The sequence below is a fragment of the Lepidochelys kempii genome, chromosome 1 (genome assembly GCF_965140285.1).
Source record: "Lepidochelys kempii isolate rLepKem1 chromosome 1, rLepKem1.hap1, whole genome shotgun sequence".
In the NCBI taxonomy this organism is placed as follows: domain Eukaryota; kingdom Metazoa; phylum Chordata; order Testudines; family Cheloniidae; genus Lepidochelys; species Lepidochelys kempii.
The window spans coordinates 218,971,306-218,992,937 of record NC_136380.1 but is presented as its reverse complement, the minus strand read 5'-3'; the positions used below and the strand labels follow the sequence as shown (position 1 = coordinate 218,992,937).

General features: G+C 49.2%; 2 protein-coding genes and 1 long non-coding RNA gene across 4 annotated transcripts in view; 2 read left to right on the top strand and 1 right to left on the bottom strand.

Moving 5' to 3' along the window:
* The first annotated feature begins 66 nt into the window (after positions 1-66).
* FOXM1 (forkhead box M1) lies at positions 67-9,174 on the top strand. 2 transcript variants are annotated; one of them, XM_078849078.1, is made up of 9 exons: positions 67-176; positions 1,783-2,382; positions 3,036-3,184; positions 3,409-3,615; positions 4,299-4,427; positions 5,081-5,125; positions 6,030-6,105; positions 6,655-6,836; positions 7,577-9,174. In XM_078849078.1, exons 2-9 carry the CDS (start codon positions 1,827-1,829, stop codon positions 8,636-8,638), a joined length of 2,406 nt encoding a protein of 801 aa, XP_078705204.1. In that variant the 5' UTR covers positions 67-176; positions 1,783-1,826; the 3' UTR covers positions 8,639-9,174. The 2 variants fall into 2 exon arrangements, with proteins under 2 accessions (XP_078705204.1, XP_078705203.1); XM_078849077.1 differs by having other exon boundaries at positions 6,027-6,105.
* The window catches only part of LOC144929508 (uncharacterized), a 36,990-nt gene continuing 19,245 nt past the window's right edge, over positions 3,888-21,632 (bottom strand). The window contains exons 2-3 of the long non-coding RNA XR_013634769.1: positions 7,538-7,622; positions 3,888-6,193 (exon numbers count right to left, since the gene is read on the bottom strand). This is a non-coding gene — a long non-coding RNA (uncharacterized LOC144929508). The remainder of the gene's footprint in view (positions 6,194-7,537; positions 7,623-21,632) is intronic.
* Positions 14,012-20,599, top strand: TEX52 (testis expressed 52). Its single transcript, XM_073333128.1, has 2 exons — positions 14,012-14,529; positions 20,341-20,599. The coding sequence occupies exons 1-2, from the start codon at positions 14,012-14,014 to the stop codon at positions 20,597-20,599; spliced, it is 777 nt and encodes a 258-aa protein (XP_073189229.1).

Here is a 21,632-nt window from a genome sequence, read left to right as displayed (position 1 = left end):
CCTCCATTGGCCCCGTCCCCGCACGTGACGCCAACGGGCCGCCGGGCGCCAAATTCAAACCGCGAAACGAAACGAACGGCCTCCGTGGGCCGAGCGCAGCAGCGGAGCCCGGCGGCGCCGGGTCCCTGCGGGGAGGCAGCGGGGCGCGCGACCCCCTCCCCCCCCCGGACACCGGGGTGAGAGTGGGGCTGGGAGGGGCCGAAGGGCCAGGCCGCGGGGCGGGGATCAGGCAGGAGGAAGGGGCTTCGCTGTGGGGGCTGGGAGGGGATTTATTGGGGTCAGGGAAGGAAAAGGGGATCAGTGGGGTTTGTGGTGGCAAGGTAGGTGGTGCGGGGGGGAGACAGGGTGAAGAGGGTGTAAAACCTGGGCTGGAGGCTGGAGAGGAAGCGGGGACCGGTGGATGCAGGCATCCGGGGAACACGGGTGGGGGAGCAGGGACTGGGGAACGGGATGGGCTAGGTTTGGGGTTAGGGCAGGGCAGGGCGGGGGAAGGGACGGGTGAGAATTCCCATTGTAGGCATGGCCCTGGCCTGTTCCTTCCCCCCCCGCAGGCAGCCAGGAGGCTGCAAGGCCTTTGTCAGTGGTGTCCAGGGCGCTCTAGGAAGCTGCTTCCTTCCACAGAGCTCTCTGGGCAACCTGCGGGGTTGTCATCACTCTCTTGCGCTCTCTGAGAGGGATGGTTCTGACCCTGGCACTCTCTGCGTGACACCGCGGGCATTGCCGTAACCTCACAGAGGGGTCTCTAAGTGACAGGTAGGACAGTCGTCCTAACCTCTGTAGCATGTGGAGGACACCTGTTGGCGAGCCTCTCTGAGCATCTCTAACTGCTAGAAAGAGGCCGGGGTTGGATGTGTCGCTGGCCTCTATCATGTAGGAAGGGGACTAGTTTATTTTTCTGTCTGTTTTGGTTTTGCCCTTTTATGACAATACAAACGACCCTCTCTGAGAATTTTGTGACACTAACAGGCTGGATCGGCTCCACTGATGTGAAATCCTCTCCATTTTGGTTAATGCTTAATCTACCATACGCAATATGCATAGTGCAAGCATTGTCGTTCCACAGAAGATTTCCTGTGCAAGAGCTAAGCTCCACTCACCACAACTCCCATATCTGCAACCGGTGTTCATATAAGGGCAACCAATTATCTTTTCTCCAAATCACTATTTCTGGTCTGGCCATTTATCCCCCCAGTTCTAAATTTTAAAATTATTTACCATCCATAAAGTCCAGATTAGGCAGTTTATTGTGCCATTTGAGGATGATTAATTTAGTTCTGCACAGTGCTAAGGGAAGTGCCTGGCTTCTAATACATCTATTTCAAGCTTCCATGGGTTAAAACCCCCCTAATTTATGGTGTTTTAAGCAGTTGACCATCTATTAAACAGGTATGATAACACTAACCTCACGGGTGTGGTTTGAGAGCCTCAGTTATCATGCAAATTATTTACTTGGTGCTGGTCATTTGTGTGGGGTTTTCATGACGGTGTGTGTCGATAAATAAGGCAGGAAGAAAATGCTGGCTGTTTTTCCAACAGTCTGTTCTGATCTGTTCTTCTTTTCCCTGGCATGGATGTAGTATGCAATTTTATGGGCATAGGGACTGTCCCCTAGTCACAAGACAGGTGGTGAGGAATCTTCCACCCTTGGGACTACGACTCTATGGAGTGGAAAGCCCCTCATACACCAGCTGATTGCGTACCTGGCATGAGAGACAATTGATTCCTTTCCTATATGTTCCAGGCCCACAGCTCCTCTTTCATGCTCTGTCTTATGTTTTGCAGGGTCTGTTCTTGTAGTCTTCAATGGAGAGCGACTGTACAGACCAATGATGAGGACCAGCCCTCGCAGGCCCCTGATTCTCAAGAGACGAAAACTGTCCCTCCCGGATGGCAATGCATCCAACTCTCCAGCAAGAGATGAACCGGATGGGGAGAGTAAAGGAGCCCCCAAGCAGGAGCATAGCAGAGGGGACAAACCCAGGGACAGAGTGGAGTGTGTCACCCAGAAATTCCCAGCAGGAATAAAGATCATTAATCACCCAACCATGCCCAACACCCAGGTGGTGATCATCCCTCCCGATGCTGACATCCAGAGTATCATTGAGGCTCTGACAGCCAAGGGGAAAGAATGTGGCAGCAATGGGCCCAACAAGTTCATTCTTATCAGCAGTGGGGGCAGCTCTCGCCCCACAGGCTCAGCAGCAACTCAGCAGAAGCTCCAATCAAAGGATGAGATGAGCACAGCGACAAAGGGGACCAGACCAGCAGATTGTCAGGGTGGAGAGAAGAACATCGAACAAAACCCTGACAAAACTCTGGAAAGGGCAGTACTGTGGCCTCCACAAGCCAATTCCATGGGAGGACAAGAACAGGAAGGAAACAGTACGTAGGCTGTTCCCTTTTGTTGGCCTCTTAAGTGCAACGAGAGGTGGGTGGGTGTGGGAGGCCTGTGCCTTGCTCAACATGGAAGAGTTCAGTGGTGAAAAATGTGAAATTTTAAGCAGCCCAACTGGTTAGTATATTAGCCTTCTACATATGGTGACAGGGGTTCAGATACTGAATCCAAGTCAAAATCAGTGATCTTAGGGCATGGTGTTTCCCATAGAGTTTGCAGGGTGTGTTACAGGTCAAGACTTTGGTACACTGACAGAATGGGAGGTGAGGGGGGTCAGAACTACAGGAGCAAAGGGTTTTGCTGCCTGGGACAAAGATATTTAGTTTGTTGGCTAGTAAATATCTGGGGACATTTTTTAAGCACTGCGCTCAGCACTCGCTCTGAGCCAGGGCAGATGGAGGTTCAGATCCAATTTGGGATTTTTAGGTTTGGAGCCTTTCCAGCAATTGGGCTGATCCACAGCTAAATCAGGAGCTCTGGCTAGATCCACAAGATGCTTTAGCCTCAGAGCTCCATCTTGTGCCTCTAGCTCGAGATGGGGAACTTGGGCCCATTTTGGGAGACCTGGCTTGGGCCTCTCTTTAGGTATCTGGGATGGCAGCAGGTGAATGAGCAGGGCTCTTCGTTTGTTTCCCTGCAGGCAGTGGAGAGGCAACCAGCAGCGGGTTGGATAACAGTCTGACTAACATCCAATGGCTAGGGAAGATGAGCTCTGATGGGCTGGGCCCCTGTACTGTGAAACAAGAGATGGAGAAGGAGAACCAGACACCTGTGCAGGAGAGGATCAAGGTAAGGGAGGGAGATGGTGGGGTACATAATAGAGTAAACCTCTGGAAACTGAAGACAGGAATGTGGGTGAGAACACTCAAAGGGAGCAGACATGACAAAATCTGGGTAACCTGAGCCTCCGCCAAGTTGATCTGTGCAGCAGAGTCCTCCGGCTAAGAGGAACTTCCTTGGAACTTTCCTGGGCCCCTGCAACTTTCACACTGTTTCCTCCTTTTTTCTTCCAGACTGAAGAAGACTCCATTGCTGCTACTGCTACCTCCTCCTCCTTGTGGCAGGACCCGGTATCAGAACGGCCCCCCTACTCCTACATGGCCATGATCCAGTTTGCCATCAACAGCACTGAGAAGAAGCGCATGACCCTGAAGGATATCTATACCTGGATTGAGGACCATTTCCCTTATTTCAAATATGTGGCCAAGCCGGGCTGGAAGGTAACATGTTCTGTTGAGGATGCATCTGACTCCACCCCTAGGTGTGGGCAACAGAGTTTTAGGGCTTGTCTATACTTCCAGCTAAATCAGCACTGCTGCAATCTATGTAGCGGTATTGATTTAGCAGGTCTGGTGAAGTTGATGGCAGAGTGCTCTCCCATTGAGATTTGTACTCACCTTCCCACCTCTTGGGGAGGTGAAGTCAGCAGTAGACACTGCTATAGGTCGAACATAGTTACATAGCATAACTTAAGTTGATTTACAGCGTTAGTATAGACCAGCCCTCACACGAGGGGGCTGCTTGCTTGGAGAATTGCTTTTTTTTTTTTTTTTTTCCTTTTTCATCCAAAGGAACAAGCAGCCCATGAAACAGGATGGAAAATAGTTTCAAACTAAGGGCCCTCTTCAATTTCTGATGGTCCGTTTTCCATCTCAAATACCCTAGCATCCTCTCTCAACTCCTCTCAGGCAGGGGAGAGGGCTGGCTGGTTACTGGGCAGGAAGCTGGAATATCTTTGACGGGGGCACTAAGGGACTTTAGTGATGGGGATATAACTGGGTACCAGGTGAGCATGAAGGGCCGTGGTCTGCCAGGGGGGCATTCCCCTGCCTGAGTTGTAGTGTCTTAGGGTCCTACCTATGCTTGGTTACCAAAAACATTAAGATCTTTCCTCTCCACCTAGAACTCCATTCGACACAATCTATCACTTCACGATATGTTTGTCCGGGAGACGTCTGCCAATGGTAAAATCTCCTTCTGGACGATCCACCCTGATGCCAATCGCTATCTGACGCTGGACCAAGTGTTCAAGGTGAGTGGCTCCTGGGAAGGAAAACAGGTAGCCTTCCCAATTCCGGAATGCCAGGACATCTGATTGCATCTGATTTCAACAGGGAGGTGAAGCCCTCTTGGCATGTGGCCTCAGTCCAACTTCTAGAGAACAAAGTCACTATTAACTTTACAAGTAGCGAGTTCCCTGTTTTGAAATGGGAGGTAGCCTGTATGGGCTGGAGCACCTTTGATGCAACAGGGCTCTCCAGGCGCAGTGTAGCAATGTGAATAGTGAAAGAGGTAGAATAAGCTTTCAGCCAGCTGCTTTCCAAAGGACTGATGCAAACTCACATAGTAGCTAATGGAAAGACTCCCATTGACTTAAATGAGAGTTGGGTTGGGCCTTTAATGCACTGCATAGTTGTGTTTGACCAGCCATGCAGGCAGAATTGCCTTGTGTCACCTGGGGGCTGTGGAAGGGGTCCCTTTGTGAAAGGAATGGAGACCTTCTCTTGCTACAATGATTTTCAGAGCAGGCAGGGTGAACGCTTCCTGTATTTTCTCCTTGGTGGGTGGGCAGCTGGATGTTCCTACTTGGGAACTTTGTGCAAGGGTTAATGTCCCATACTTTTTCCCCCTTTGGTTGGTAACTTCCTCTTATTTTTCTCCCTCCTGATGCCTTGCTGCCACCAGCCGCTGGATGCGGGGTCACCAACATCGCCTGAGTACTCTGAATCAGTAAGACTTTCCCTCTGGCTCGGGGCTTGGGCTGCTTTTCCTTTTGCCAGTGATTGCAGGAAAGGACAGGATGCTTGGGGAGGGGGAATGAGTCACCGCAGCTGCCAGTCCAATAGCTCCTTGCACACCTTTTTGGGGAAGGAAGCATGCCTGATATAATGGAGGGCCAAGTTTCTAACTGCTGCAGAAAATGCACTAGCTGGTGAAGTCCCGATAATGATGGATGGATATTTGCAATATTTTATTGGCATGAAATGTGTCTCCAGAGAACAAACCCAGCCAGAAGTTTCAGGTACAACCCTCCCTGGCAGCAGCTCCTCTCCTTTCTGGGCTGTGGCTTCAGGAAGGGCAAAATCTCTGTGCACTCCTTTCTTCTCCCTGGAAGCACCGTGACTCTTGGCCAGATGGAAGTTGGTGCTGCCTCCTTCACCTCCAGCAGTATAGCGATAACAGATGTGCAAGCAGCTAGCCAGACTTGTCTCCATTTCCTTTCCAACCGCATCCCTCTTCAATTCCTCTTTCGCTCTGCTGTTCCACTTGAGCATTTTGGGCTATGGTTTGTATGAAAGACACTACATGCTGTAAAGCTGTATTGTTCACCTTTCCTCAGGCGGAGAGGACACCAAAATCAGGTCATTTCTCCTGCAGCAGAGACCACAGCTGGAGAAGCTCCATCATGCCAGCTCACCCTCCACAAGGCTTTTGTGTGGCAGCTGGCAGAGGGATGTCATGGGCATGCAATGGCAGGTGGCACACGGTCTCAGGGTGGTAACGGTTGCTCTCTCAGCACTAGCTCAGCACAGGCCTCTGGATCCACATTCCTAAGTGAGGCAGTCGAACAGAGATGGGTTCTTCTCTTTAACTCTCTTTTCTCCTCTTTCTTATCCCCCAATGACCATAGCAGCAAAAACGACACATTCCAGAACTCCAGAAGAACACAGGGGGCAACAGCAGCAACAAAACTGAGCCGCAGAATGCACGTGAGTGTGTGCATCTGTCTTGGACAGAAAGACAGCCAGTCCCCTAACCAGGGTGATGGGCGCTTGATCCCGAACTGCCATTCCCAGCCTGTAGGAAAAGAAATGGAAATTGCTGTCCAGCATTGCCTGCTTGCAGGCTTGCCACGGCCGCTCCTGTCTGACAGGTTTGGAGCTGAGGGCAGGGCTACTGCACTGAGAGAAGACGTCTGGGGGTGGGGGGGAGGCCTGATACAGAGGCCGGTGCTCAAAGGGAGTAGGAGCTGAGCTCTGTGGGGAGCAGTATCCCAACCCAAGACACCTTGAGTTGGGGGTGGTTGTTCGGAGCTCCTGGGTTCTGCTGGGTTTCGGCTCAGGACTTGCATCCCCATAACTATGCAGAAAAGGCAGGGGCGGGGTGAGCCCCTCCCTGGAATTAGTTAGTCAAGAGATGGGGAGCTTGAACCATCCTCATTCCCAGAAAATAACTGTCTAGTGCCTGGCCTGTGGTGGGGGGAGATGAAGAGGCTCCCCAGAGCAAGACGCTAGCTGATCTAGTCTCTTCCCTTCCAGGCCGAAAGATGAAGCCTTTGCTTCCTCGCATCAGCTCCTACCTGGTTCCAATCCAGTTTCCTGTGAGCCAACCTCTCATCCTGCAGTCCTCCCTGAAGGTGCCTCAGCCCATGGCCCAGGGAGCCTCCCTCAGTGGCTCAGAGTCTATCCGGAGCAGCAAGCGTGTACGCATTGCTCCAAAGGTTAGTGATTCTGCTAGCCTTGGGCTTCTGTGGTGCCAGTCTCCCCTGCTCTCCACAGGGTTTTTTTGCCCACTCTCGCTACTGCTGTCAAACGTCCATGCTTGCATTGGTGGGACTGGTGCTGGCTGGCGCTTGGCTGCACCTGCCTTCCATCCCCCATTCCTAAGGTGACTGTTCTCCTCTAGTTGTCTTGTCATGGGTAGGCTGCTTTTTACTTCACACAGGCATTCTCCTCTGAGTATGAACGAATGACTCCTCTATTGTCCAGCTACAAATAACCAGAGACAGGAGCAACATGGATTCTCTCCTTTTTTCAAGCCTTCATTCAGTTCCTAATGGAACTGCATTGTTCTCTTGACCCATTCTGGTCTCCCTTTACATTTTGAAGAGTGTGGTTTTTGCCTCTTTCAGAAGCGCCCAGCCCTCCTCACTACCTGCATCCCCCAACCACAACACTCCTTGGGTTCACAGCGCCTCCCCAGAAATACTGCTCTCTAGGGACACCATCTGTTGGTGCTGTGCCAAGATCCACTCCGTGCGCTTTGCTGGCTCCTCTCTATCTAATCACATTATTGCTACTGACTTCAGCAATGTGCCTTCCTTTCCCCCTCCGCCTGATCCCAAAGCTCTACTGCCCCTCTTCTTCCTGCTGCATTTCCTGCCTTGTGATTTTTTTTTTCTCTAGACCCCTGCTTACTCACTGTAGTGTGTCATTCCTCACTTCTGTGCTTCCCGTGTAGGTGTTGCCATCGACTGAAGAGCCATCCTCATTCTTGCCCACGGGGCCTGTGAAGGAGAAGAGTCACTGTGATGAAAGGCCGTCCCCATTTGCCCCAACCCAATCTGTAAAGGAGAACAACTCCCAGCCTGGTGAAGCACCAGCCTCTTTCCCTGCAGCCCTGTGTATAAAGGAGGAGAAGGAGGACTGCTGTCCTGACAAATGGCTGCCCTCATTCCCCCCAGTCTTGTCTATAAAGGAGGAACCAATGCAGTCTGATGAAGAGCCAGGCCTGTTGCTCCCAGTACCATGTGTGAAGAGGGAGAAACACTTCCCTGTGCTGAAGTCCCCGCCCCGCGGCGTATCTGACACAGTGATTATAAAGAGGCGGAAGATGGGCAGGTCCAGAAGGAAACAGCACCTAGTGCTACCTTGCTCAGAAGAGCCAGTCCTGGTTCTGCCAGAGAGCAGTGGCTCTGACTCCTTCAGGTTGACATTGGACTTTCCTTTTCTGCAGGAAACCCAGTCTCTGGAGCTCAGCTGCTCCCAGGAGGGTGGCGGCCCCTTTAAAACACCAGTCAAGGAGATGTTCTGCAAGCTGCCAGTTTCCTCCACCCCGAGCAAAGTCCTAACTGCTACGCCACCAACGGGGGGCCCTGACTCCTGGAGACTTGCACCCATTGCTAAGGAAAGCAGTGAGCTGGATTTCAGCCCCGTGAGAACCCTTCAGGTGCCATTCACATCCCTCCAAGAGAACTTGGACTTGCTGGGCTTCAACAGCACTCCCCTTAAAAACTCCTTGTTTGACTCCCCTCAACAGCTTCTCCAAACAGAGTCCAATGACATGGTTTCCGGGCCCCTCACAAGCTCTCCTGCTTCCAATCCTGAATCCACCAAGCAATCATCCCCGGAATTGCCAGCCTCTGGACTTCCTGAGAACCAGTCTCTCATGGAGGGCCTGGTTCTGGACACCATGAACAACAGCCTGAGCAAAATCCTGCTGGATATCAGCTTTTCTGGCCTAGAGGATGACATCCTGGGGCAAGAGATGAGCTGGTCTCAGTTTATTCCTGAACTGAGATAGGCTGTGTTTGGCTTATTCCCAAGCTGTAATGGACACTGGGCTCTACTAAGACTTGCTTAGATGGGATATGCAGGGGCCCATAATGTGGTTTTGACTTATTCCCATTGGGAATACTGGGCTGTGCTGAGATCTGCTTGGCTGGAAAACAGACAGGCCCATTGGCTGCTATGAGCTCATTTATGAGCTGCAATAAATATTGGTCTGGGACAGGCTGGGGCTTATTGGCTGGTCTTGCCTCAGGCCTGAGTAAGTGGAGAAACAGAGTCCCTTGTGAAAAGGTGTCAGGGAAGGTTTCCAGGTGGGTGCTGAATCACCCTGCCATCCAAGGGGTTGGAGGCGATGAGGATAGGCCCCTCCAAAGTACACCTACTGGAGGGAGGAAAGTCCCAAGCCTTTCCTGGCTCTGTCCTCAACAACTCCCTCGGACAATTCCCTTCCTTTCACTCTGCTCCACTTTTCTGAGATGCCTTGCCTGTCATGACTCTGTAAATATTGTACATTCCTTAAATTAGCTTTTAATTATAAATGTCACTTTATTCTTTTAGAACTTTTATGGGCATAGAAATGGGTGGTAAAAGGCTTGATTTGAAGCATTGTCCCTGTCTCTTCTCCCTGAACCAGGTTGAATGCCTAAGATGCCATTTTTGGTCTTTTTTCACTTCAGAAACACATTGGCATAGGACACTCTGAGTGTTGGCAGGGGCAGAGGTTGAAAGATCACCCCTCCGCAAGTGTGTGTCTATTCCAATTGAAGTGGTGGAGAGGAATTGTAAGATGGATGTTAAAATCTTCACTTAAAAATATGCGGTCTCTTGAAACTCACTTGTGTATTTTCCACTGCAGTGTGTAATAGGGCAGCTGGTGTCAGTCCTCCGGAGTTTATGTAATAAGAAGGAATGTGCCCTGGAAGGACTTTAGATAGGGCCTCTGTTCAAAAACAAAATAAGACACAGACATACCTCAACCAAACCGTTTCCATTTACTGTGTATAAACTGGGGGTGGGATCGCTGGGCCACGTGCTGCCGTTGCTGCTTTCAAGAGTCAGAGCCAGCACCGCTATTCTAACTTTCTTTCTTGGTGCGAGTGCATTTTAACAATTCACTCAAGGTAGACAATGCAATGAGGAGTTAATTTCCATTGCCTAATATTCATGCTCTAGCACTGTGATTCAGTTCTGAAAGCAAGCCCTAGACTAATTCAGGAGGTATATGGGGTGGAAAAGAACTGTGAGCGGAAGGGGAAAGAAGGATGAGTCGGGTTCCATCCTGCCAACGTTTGGGGAAATCCCACAATTGTGGGAGATTCCTAGGATCTGTTCTGGTAGCTGTCCAGAGCTGAAGACCCAGACAGTAAGCTGCTGCTCTTAGCTTTTTTCTTCCTCAGCTTTGAGAACTCCAGGATCATGATTTCATACGGTCACCATTCCCGCTTCTCCCCATCTTAAATGCAGCTTAGCTTTAGGGGCCAGGGGGAGCAAAAACATAAATTTTTCAAAAATAGAAGGGTGAGGTGGAAAAAAAGGAACAAGCAAGGGATGAAAGGAAAGCAGCAAATAGCCAGGAAAGAAGGGAGACGGTGGCAACTGTGTCCACCCATGGAGCAGGGAGACGATCCACCAGTGTATCACATGTAGGAGCGCCAGTAAAAGACTAGGAGACACCTGGCTAGCACCAAGCCACTGTTTGGAATTCTAACCAAAGCATGTTTAATAGAAAATGTTAATACTGGATCTGAGCCTTGCTTCAGTGTATTGTCTCTGAGAGGTTAGTAGCAGATGCTTTAGAGTAAAGTGCAAGAAACACCACACTGGACAATTAAAAAATAATATGCCCATAGGAGAAGCACTCTTATACAATTAGATGTTATCCATATGAATGTCTAATCTTTTTTCTGAATCCTGCTAAGCTGTTGGCTTCAATGACATCCTATGTCACTGAGTTCCAGAGATTAACACAGCGGGGGGGGGGGGGGGGCGGATAACGTCTTGCAATTTTTTTTTTCTGTTTTATATAGCGTTTGATAACCTTCCCCCACCTCCCCCTTTATTCCTGAAATCTAATTTTGGGAGATAGAGCTGCAAGGGCTCTGTAGCCTTACCAATAAAACAACGGGAGGATGGGAGACTAGTATTTTTATTAAGGTGGAATCATACTAGGGAAATCTTAGATTAGACCATAAAGCCCCACTGGTTAGCACCAGCCTTTGCATTTAGAGGGACACAAATCTCAGGAATTTCTAACAATACTTGGTAGTAGCCCTCCAACCACAAAGGCTGGTGCTAGCCAGTGGGACTTTAGGGTCCAGTCTAAGCTTTCCCTAGCATGATTCCACCTTCATAACACCATTTCCCCCTCATCCCTTTGTTTTATTGGAAAGGAGACAAAACCCTTGCAGCTCCATCAGATACCATTCTCAGAATTTTGTCTATGGCTTCAGAGAATAGAGTGCTGAGTGTGACCCAGTCCTACCCATTTTAATTAGTGTACTAATGATTTATGAACTGTAGGGTTTTTCTTTCACAAGGGAAAATTATAGAAAGTAAATATGAAAGATATTAGGTTCCAGGTTGTCCATGTCCTTGGGGCCAATGCAGGACTGTTTCCTCAATTGTGCTTTCTGTAGTCTAGTTGATCTTGTCTCCAACCATGTGGCTTCCATCATTTCCATTAGGAAGATTAGTGGAAGGTAAATAGTTCACATGGTTAGGGCATTTTCCCTGCTAAGATGTTTGGGGTCCACCAGCCTGCTAGTTAAGTATATCTCCCCTGTCTTTAGAAAACTAATTCTACACAAGTTTTGGATATCCCTCCTCCACTTGAGACTTAAAAGAGCTAAGCATATAGGAAGCCTGTCAGAGAGCTGTGTTCTAATGGACTGAGCATGTGGCTGAGAGGCAGCAGACTTGAGTTCTATTCCCACTTATTTTCACCTGTCTGTGCCTCAGAGATTTTAAAGCCAGACGGGACCCTTATGATTATCTAGTTTTACCTGTATTTCATAGTCCAGAGAATCTAACCAAATAGTTCCTGCTTCAAGTCCATAACTTCTGGGGGAACCTCAAGTTTCCTCATCTCTAAGGAGGAGATAAACTTTTCTCTAGAGTGCTTTGAGGTGATGAAAGTGCTACTTAACTGCTAGGTATTGTTACTCTGAAACTGAAAAACATTCAGTGGGCCAACGGGGCTCTCTTCCTTTTAGTTTACCTACAAATGTCCTTTCAAGATTCCTTAGTTCAAATGCTCCTGCTTCAGCCCCAGCTGAAGTCATAGTTCTCTGTACATGACATCACAAGTGGCTGCTGTGGAAATTGATCTGTGCAACGCAGCTCTCCGGTAGGAGGAGATCAAAGGCCCAGAGGTAGATGGGAAAACAAGAGAGCATGAAGCTAAATCCTAGGTCTGCAGGGGGGGAGCAAGGCATGGAAGGAAGAGAGAGAGACCAGGAGTGAGGCCTGCAGAGGTGTTGAGCAGCCACTCATTGTTTTTCTCTTTTGAATATTTTTTAGCCTTTGTCATTCTTTCAGACTTTGCAGCATTTTGTTTTTGTTTAAATGAAACCCCACCATCTGCAGTTCTGGAGCTGGGCTGGTAATTTGCCTGAAGGAGGACTTTAGAATGTCTCTCAAAATTATGACCTAGGCATCATTATCTGTCTGCAAATCCCAGAAGGTAAACATCTGTGGGGAAAGTCTGAACTGTGCTCTATTGCCATCAGCTTTATAGAAAATCGGTGGGTAAGTATGACTGTACTATAGTTGCTATAACAACAAGTAGATACACAAATGCCACACACAGCTCGAGCTCTGCGGACTTCCTTAAATGGGAAATGGGCTGTGTCTGTGAGAAGAGAGTCACCTCAAAGCCCTTTGGGATGCCCAAGAAGATGAGATCTTTGTGCCCAGTTTGTCTGGGGAAAATGTTCCATGAAAAGAAACAGTGACTTCTCCAAGTGTCTGGAAGGATGCTTATGGCAAGACAGTCTCTTTACAGTCAGCAAATATTACTTTTGTTCCTGAAGTTCTTCCTTTATGGAAGAGACCTATTGATCTGAGAGAATGGCCTTTCCATGGCCGGGGACTTAATTCTGTATTGAATTCCACATAGACAGAGAAGATCTCATTTTCTTTTGCACTCCAGAGGCTTAAGCCCAATTTTTCTAGAACCCTATGTGTATCATCCCTCGTCCATGATAGATCATATTTCCTGAAGGGTTCATTTCAAACTAGGAACTGAATAGATGCCTAGAGCGGGAATTGGTTTCCTTTCTCCCCAGAGTGGCAGTGCACAATACCCGCAGAGAGCATGCAGTGCTAGGTAAGATGCTGTGCAGGACACATCATTGCAGAGTGGGCGTGGGAGCCCTGTGCTTGCATGCCCCATTGCAATGAATCTTCTGTAATTTGTGCTGTTTACAGCAATGCTGGTGACTTTTAAACATTTCTCATTTCTTATGGTAGTGCCCTGGGGCTAACTAAGAACAGTGCCCCCTTGTGCCAGGCACTGTACAAACTGAACAATAGCCCCTGCCCCCAAGAAGCCTACAACCTGAATAGAGAAGGTAGACAAAGGGCAGGGGAGAGGGATAGAGCAAAGCAGAGTGAATGATGAGATGGCACCATTTTTTAAATCTGTTTTATTATTTCAGCCCTTTCAGTGTTAGGAGAGGATTAGCTAGCTGGCAAGACAAAGGACAAGAGGGGGATGGAGAGGTAGAGACAGTGAGGAAGCGGGTGGAAGGGGTTACAGAGGAGAGGGAAGGGATGGAACAAACAGCCAGTCAGCACAGGGAAGAGAGTGCAAACTGCAGAAAACTGTATAATGACAGCATCCTGGTCATTTGGTCCCTCAAGAAGGTACATACCTTCATATTAAGTAAACTGAAGGTATGGATGCTCCCTCTAATGTCAGATACCCTCTTAGATAGATGTGAACTGACTCTCCTCCCCCCTCCCTTGGAGGAAAACAGGTATCTCTGGATTGTGCTGTTTAGTGAGATTGTCCCCATGGAGACTCTGTAAGTTTCTGGCGGTACAGCCTGCTAGTTACTGGGACAGTGGGTGAGGTGGAGAGTATTTTAAGCCTTGCATTACTCTCCGTTTATAGCAGTCGGAAATGTTTTGTTTCTCTCTTGTGGGGAGCCCAGCACTGGAATAGCAGGGGGCTGCAGGGCAGGACTGAGGCATTGGCAGAGCTGGGTGGGGAAAGTTTACAGCTGAACACTGCAAATTGTTCCTGACTTTGCCTACTGTATTCAGGAGCTGCAAGCTGTGACAAGAATACTGGGATGCTAGAGATCTTTACTGAGGGCTGGCTTTATCAGATGTTTTCTCCCTGCTTTTTCCCAGCTAGGCCTCATCTGGGATCTCTTTGCAAATGACCACTTGGGCAGAGCGTGAGTTCTTGTGTAAAGAGAGGCATACCGCATGGCCAGGGTTTTCCCCAAGAGCTTATCATAAACTGGCAGTTGCAAGACCACCATGCACAGACAGCAAGATCAAAGTTCGTCAGAAACTGCGCTGCCCCTGGGAAGACACTAGCCGCTGGCACATCTGGGGATATCACACCTGGCTGGATGTAGGGAGGTTGCCACCACTCTTCCCTTTGAGGCCAGACATACCTTATGACAGCAATGTGTGGCGATGGATTACTGCTCCCAGGGCATACTGCATGCCCCAGCCACCTGTCCCGCCTCCCTCAGAGATGGATAGGAACACTTACCTCAAGTTTATCACACAGGGAGCTCTGTTTTTCAACCAGAAACATAAGGAAAGAGCTATGGCCCAAATACAGAAAGAGCTCCAAGAATGCAAGCGACTGAAGACAATGAGCGAGTGCCGAGCTCCTCCCCTAAACAGCCAGGGAAATATTTTGCCTCCTCAGGACTTCAAACGGTAAGGAGTGCTGACTTCGCCGTGCCCCATCAGTTGCTGTGGAGCACATCGCAGGGCATGGAATCCTAACCACTAGCTCACAAGGGATTGGTGGTAGGTGGGCTTCCAACTGCATATGACAGGTTTCAGAGTAACAGCAGTGTTAGTCTGTATTCGCAAAAAGAAAAGGAGTACTTGTGGCACCTTAGAGACTAACCAATTTATTTGAGCATAAGCTTTCGTGAGCTACAGCTCACTTCATCGGATGCATACTGTGGAAAGTGTAGAAGATCTTTTATACACAAAAAGCATGAAAAAATACCTCCCCCCACCCCACTCTCCTGCTGCCAATAGCTTATCTAAAGTGATCACTCTCCTTACAATGTGTATGATAATCAAGTTGGGCCATTTCCAGCACAAATCCAGGTTTTCTCACCCCCCCCCCCCACAAACCCACTCTCCTGCTGGTTTTGTGTGTGGGGGGGTGAGAAAACCTGGATTTGTGCTGGAAATGGCCCAACTTGATTTTTTCACCCCCCCCCCCCGACACACGCACAAAACCAGCAGGAGAGTGGGTTTGTGGGGGGGGGGGTGAGAAAACCTGGATTTGTGCTGGAAATGGCCCAACTTGATTTTTTCACCCCCCCCACCCCCCGACACACACACAAAACCAGCAGGAGAGTGGGTTTGTGGGGGGGGGGGGGTGAGAAAACCTGGATTTGTGCTGGAAATGGCCCAACTTGATTTTCTCACCCCCCCCCCCCACAAACCCACTCTCCTGCTGGTTTTGTGTGTGTGTCGGGGGGGGGTGAAAAAATCAAGTTGGGCCATTTCCAGCACAAATCCAGGTTTTCTCACCCGCCCCCCCCCCCACACACACACAAAACCAGCAGGAGAGTGGGTTTGTGTGTGTGTGGGCGGGGAGGGGGGGGGTGAGAAAACCTGGATTTGTGCTGGAAATGGCCCAACTTGATTATCATACACATTGTAAGGAGAGCGATCACTTTAGATAAGCTATTGGCAGCAGGAGAGTGGGGTGGGGGGAGGTATTTTTTCATGCTTTGTGTGTATAAAAGATCTTCTACACTTTCCACAGTATGCATCCGATGAAGTGAGCTGTAGCTCACGAAAGCTTATGCTCAAATAAATTGGTTAGTCTATAAGGTGCCACAAGTCCTCCTTTTCTAACTGCATATGAAGCATCCAGCATTGCCCATTGTCTGGCATTGGATAGCTGGGCAGATTTTATAGACTCTGATTTTATAATTCCTGGGTTACGTTGTGGTGATAACACTTCTGGTGTCTCCCCTCCACAGGAGCAGCTGAGGTCCAATGGACTGTGCACAGTGCTAGAACAGTGCTTGTTTCCGAGTCATTTGTGTGATCTTGGGCAACAGTCATCAGTGCTCTGTGCCTCAGGGATAATGGAGTCATAGATTCTAACACCAGAAGGGACTATCAGCTATGTTAGATATTAGGAAAATCTTTCTAACTATGAGGGTAGTTAAGGCCCCCTCACTGCAGTTTTTAAGAATAGGTTAGACAAACACCTGTCAGTGATGGTCCAGGTTTACTTGGTCCTGCCTCATCGCAGGGGGTTGGGCTTGATGACCTCTCAAGGTCCTTTCCAGCCCTACATTTCTATGATTCTGTCATCTAGTTGGACCTTCTGTGTATCACAGGTCACCAACACCACCCAGCCATCCCCGCATCAAGCCCAACAATCAGAATTAGACCAAAGTAGGCTATCCCTCAGGAGACAACACTTTTCTGTATCACTGGCAGAGAACAGGAAGCATGGAGCCTGTTATGGCCGGGAATTCATGTAGCTTTCCCACATGCAACCCTGTGTTAATAGTGACCAATAGCCCCTTCCCCTGCCTAGCACTACAATTCTCAGTACTCCCTGCTACCCAACCTGATGCTGTCTTCAGTTCTCCAAGGACCAATGGTGGATTAATGCATGGACCCATGCAGTCCATGCGTAGTGGCCCCCTGCCAATTTAGGGGTTCCTGCAGGTGTACCAGAACCTGTGTAGAAGTGGGGGGGCCACTGTTGCCAGAACTATAGCCCTGCCCCCTGCTTCTCATCTCCCCCCCCCCCCAGGACCCACCCCCTGGCAGGCTGGAAGCTGGAGCCAGGCCACGGTAAGAGCCAGCCAGGGAGCCTGGGCTGCTGTGGGGAGCCCTGGGTGGGGGGCCCAAAAGCAGTCCCTGGTCCACGTCCTCTCCAGGGCTCCCCACAGCAGTCCGGGTTCCCTGGGCGGCTTTTACCTTGGTCTGGCTCAGGATTCCAGCATGACTAGGGTCGTGGGGGGAAAAGGAGCAGGGGGCAGTGCCCCATGGTGAGGAGTGGGGTGGGGGGCAAATGTTCTTTGTGCCCAGGGTCCCAATAAATCTTAATCTGTCTCTGCCAAGGACAGCCTAGTTCTCTCCAAAAGGCTTAACCTTAACACTGAGGAGAAAGCTTAGTCCCTACAGAGCCGAGCACCCTGGGCTTGAGTTCCCTGAGCACTCACTCGTGTCATGCTTTAATCCTTGGCAAGGAACGCCATTCCCAATGTGGAGCCAACATTCCGCATGTCAGCAGCTGAGCTGCAAACACCATCCCTGCCCTTGGAGCCCTGGCTGGCTAGGGGATGGTCTCTCCATCCCCACCCCAGCACAACATTATTTGGCCCAAGACCTGGCAGAAGACCACACCTCTGCTGACAAGGTCTCTTCCTACTTGAGAATGAGGATGCCTTTCAGGGAGAGGGCTACAGGAGAGGACATGTGCAGCAGGTACAGGAAGCAGCCCGGGTGTGTGGCCACCATGGCACGTCTACACAGCCCACATCAGCAAGTCTCCCCGCCTACACTGACAGACTCAAGGTAGTGGGGGCTTGCGCTGGCATTCTGAAAATAGACAGCACTTTGAAGTTATGACTCAGGCTGGAGCTTGGGCTCTGAAGCCTAGGGAGGGGAGTAGGCTTTAGAGCCTGAGTTCCAACCACACCTTCAAAGAGCTGTCTACCCAGCTGGTTTTGGAGTGCTGGAGCAAGCCCTGCTAGCCTGAGTCTGTTGACCTGGGCTGGAAGGCCCAGTGCTGTGGGCTGCGTAGTCATACCCTAGGAGCTTGTGTAACCACCAACTGCAGAGAGCAGGGCACCTTAGAAGACCACACAGATATTTAGAAGAGAAGTGTGGTAGTTACTGAATGTACTTAGGAGCTATTTCTAAAGCTGTACTGAAAGTTTCCATTAAGGGCAGGCAGTCTTGCAGGTACCACACATTCATCCTCTGAGAGCAGAGCAATCAGAGTTCAGGAGGAAAGGATTATAAATATGGGAGTTGCAGACAGCCTGCCGGACTTAGTGACTGATCAATGCAGGACCAAGAGATGTGTCTGCTGTGGAGGCTGTGTCCTAATACCTGTGCAGCTTTGGACAGAAACTGTAGCTCTAGAAACTGTGGAGACTGTTGGCTATGGGACTGGAATTGCTGCTGGCTACATGGAGCTTCTGACACTTTTGCTGAGGAGATTCTGAGGTGTTTGGCAGGGTACTGAGAGGCTGCCGTTTTCCTTGTGCTCTGGAGAATCTAGGTGACACCTACATTTTGTGAAAAGAAAAGGAGTACTTGTGGCACCTTAGAGACTAACCAATTTATTTGAGCATGAGCTTTCGTGAGCTACAGCTTGTATCTGCATGTGTGTACCAAAGTATAAAAGTTGATATGGGGAAGCCTGGATAAGTAACATCACTAGCTTGACCCTCTAATAGTTTTGTTTAAGAAATTATTCAAAAATACTGTTTGCAAACATTTGTGTACATATTAAATGGTTGTTCACTAAGAAGTTGTATGGCACTCTCTCTCAGGTGGATTGGCAAATGTTGTTAACACCGACATCCAGGGACTTTGCACACCATAACAAAAAAAAGGAAGGTTTAAAATAAATAAAAGGAAGTATTCACACAACACACAGTCAACCTGTGGAAGTCCTCGCCAGATAATGTTGTGAAGGCCAAGACCATAACTGGGTTCAAAAAAGAACTAGATAAATTCATGGAGGATAGGTCCATCAATGGCTATTAGCCAGGATGGGCAGGGATGGTGTCCCTAACCTCTGTTTGCCAGAAGCTGGGAATGAATGACAGAGGATGGATCAGATGATGATTACCTGTTCTGTTCATTCTCTCTGGGGCACCTGACTTTGGCCACTGTCAGAGGACAGGATACGGGGCTAGATGGACCTTTGGTCTGACCCAGTAGGGCCATTCTTATGTTCATAGGTCTGAGATTTAACTCTGTGTATATTTTTTCTTTATACTTTTCTGATTTGTGCTTCTGCAGAGCAGTAAGCTGCAGTGCAGGAAAAAGGAGAGTGTAGTAGTTATACATATTACCTCAGCACTCCCCCAGCCCATTACAATTGACTGCATGCAAGAATCCCCTCCAAGCCCATGGGAAAGAAGGTGCCACGATCTGTGACTATAGCACCAATGTTGCTGAGCCATTTGGACTGTTTGTTTGTTGACAATGGTGTTGGAGTGACTCCTGGGTATATTCCCACCTCTCCAAAGGCTGAAGGAGTGTTCTCCACCCCAAAGCAAGGGGTGGGAGAGTTTGGAAAATCCTAACTCCAGGAGAGAAGCCCCACCCCACCAACAAGCAACTTCTTCCTGCTGTGGAAGCCTGGCTCAGACACCCCCCACTTCCTGTTAAGGATTCATGCTGAACACAATAGTTCCAACAACTATTTCCTGTACTACAAAAGTTTTTTTTCTCCTGCTGATAATAGCTCATCTTAATTAATTAGCCTCTTAAAGCTGATGTGGCAACTTCCACCTTTTCATGTTCTCTGTATGTATATCTATCTTCTTACTATACGTTCCATTCTATGCATCCGATGAAGTGGGCTGTAGCCCACGAAAGCTTATGCTCAAATAAATGTGTTAGTCTCTAAGATGCTACAAGTCCTCCTTTTCTTTTTGTGGATACAGACGAACACGGCTGCCACTCTGAAACCTGTACATAGAATGACCACTAGAGAGCACTCACATCATAGAAATTAAGGATGAAACATATTAGCTCATCTCTGCAGCTAGAGTTGTTTCAAGTACAGTAGATTTCCTAGTGCTGTGTCTAGCCTAGCTTAGAAATCCCAAGGGATGAAGCTTCCACTACTTCCGTTGGGAGACTATTTTACAGCCGCCATAATGCATCTCTCCACGAAGAAGTTTCTCCCTCCCCGATATTTGGCCTAAACGTTAGTTCCTGAGTTTCATACCATTATTCCTCATTATACTTCTGTGAAGCAGCTGTAACAATTGCATGGTCTCAGTGGTATTTAAGTGACTGGCAAACATTACTCAAAGCCAAATTTTCTAAGTACTATAGATCCTTAATTCTCTTGTTGTTCTCTCCCCCCTTTGCACGCCTGCACATATTGCTGTGCCTGCTGGAGCCCCTGGAAGATGCCTGTTCCTTTCAGACAAGGAGGTTCAGGCCAAGCCTGGCTGTAGGACAGGACACCACTCCTCCCTAGTATTGATCAGGGGATCATGCTAATGGCTAGTAGATCTGTACTTCTAGGAGCAGGTGCTCCATCCCTGTGACTGGGATCAGTCTTGAAGAATGTTCTCCAGCAGACAGGGAGACCTTTACCCAGCGCAGCATGGTAACTAAGTATATTACCCCTTTCTACAGAGAGAATTAATATTTACAGTTGGGGCCCTAATAATCTACCATCCCTCCAATCCTTTGGGAGCTAGCTAAGTCAGGGATAAAACAGCAAGGTACCTTTCTGTTTGGAAACTAACACATTGATCCTCCCTTCCTTTTGGACAGATACAGACACCTGACTGCAGGAAGAGGCCTGCAATCTCTCTGTGTCCAGCTGCAGCCAGTTAGACCTGCAACTAGAGACTGTTGGGACTGGCCTTGCCCCAGTCTCCAACCCCATTACCAAGAGACAGCACTGAGACTTGCCTTGAGGAATAGCAGTCCAGTCTATGAAGAGTTGCTGCAGAAATACCAGGAGTTGGCCGTGTCTGGGAGACAAACAGTGTACCATAACACTCCCAGCAAACAGAACCCACAACATTAGAGGGGATAACTCGAAGGCTCAAGGGGGCTGTTGGGGACTATCGGCAGGGGACCCAACTATGTGGGATTGCACAAGCCATTATGTCAGAGGACAGCAACCAGCACCCCAAATACTGAGTGTGCACTGGTGATGCAGGCAGGATCTGCCAGCGATCAGGCACCCCCAAAACGGCAAGATACCTCTGCTACTTGATATCAAAGATCATCATCCAGGAACCTCCGCCACAAAAATACTAATGTAACAGCTTGGATTTAAAACAGCATGGCGCTTGGGAGTCCCCAGCACTGAGGCACACCTGCAGCACTTAGGTAGTATGAAGTCATGTTGATTGCCCGTATTTCCCTTTGCGTCTTGGATTTTGGATGCTTACTGTTGAGCAGACCTCCATTCCAATAGCCCTAGGGTCTCTGGCACCTGCCCAAGAAGATCTCCTTCTCTTTCAATCTGTGAACCAGGTAGGTGCTGAGCTTATAGGTATCCCCAGCTGCAACCAGGAAGTCCTGTTGCCCCTTCTCAAGGTTGCCCACATCAGAGATCAGGCCCTTGATTCTTGTATAAAATGCTGAGCAGGTGGGTTGAATCTTTCAGTTTGATTTGTGGTGGATGGGAACTGTAACAAGGTAGTGTGCAGTGCTTGGTCACAATGAGTGGGAGTGGCCTGTTACTGGGACGAAAGCTTGGTCAGTGTGTGGCGCTTGGTCTTTCGGTCAATGGTAGGGGGAAGGTGCGTGGCTTGGTTGGCATGGGGGAGTGGAAGGGTCAGTAACTGGGTGCAAGGCCTGGCTGGCATTGAGGGAAGGGATTCTGTAGCAGGAGGAGAGCTTAGGGTATATGTGTGAGGTGGGTATCAGGGCAAAGGGACAAGTTAGCATGGGGTCCAATGGGACAGAGAGTTTGCCTGATATGGGAAGGTTGTACCTAGGCAGAGGATTCATGAGGCATATTTGCCTGAGGGGTGGAATGCAACCACGAGGCAGGCTCATTCCACCTGCTGCGCAGCTTTCTATATGTGGGCAGGGTTTGCATCAATCAA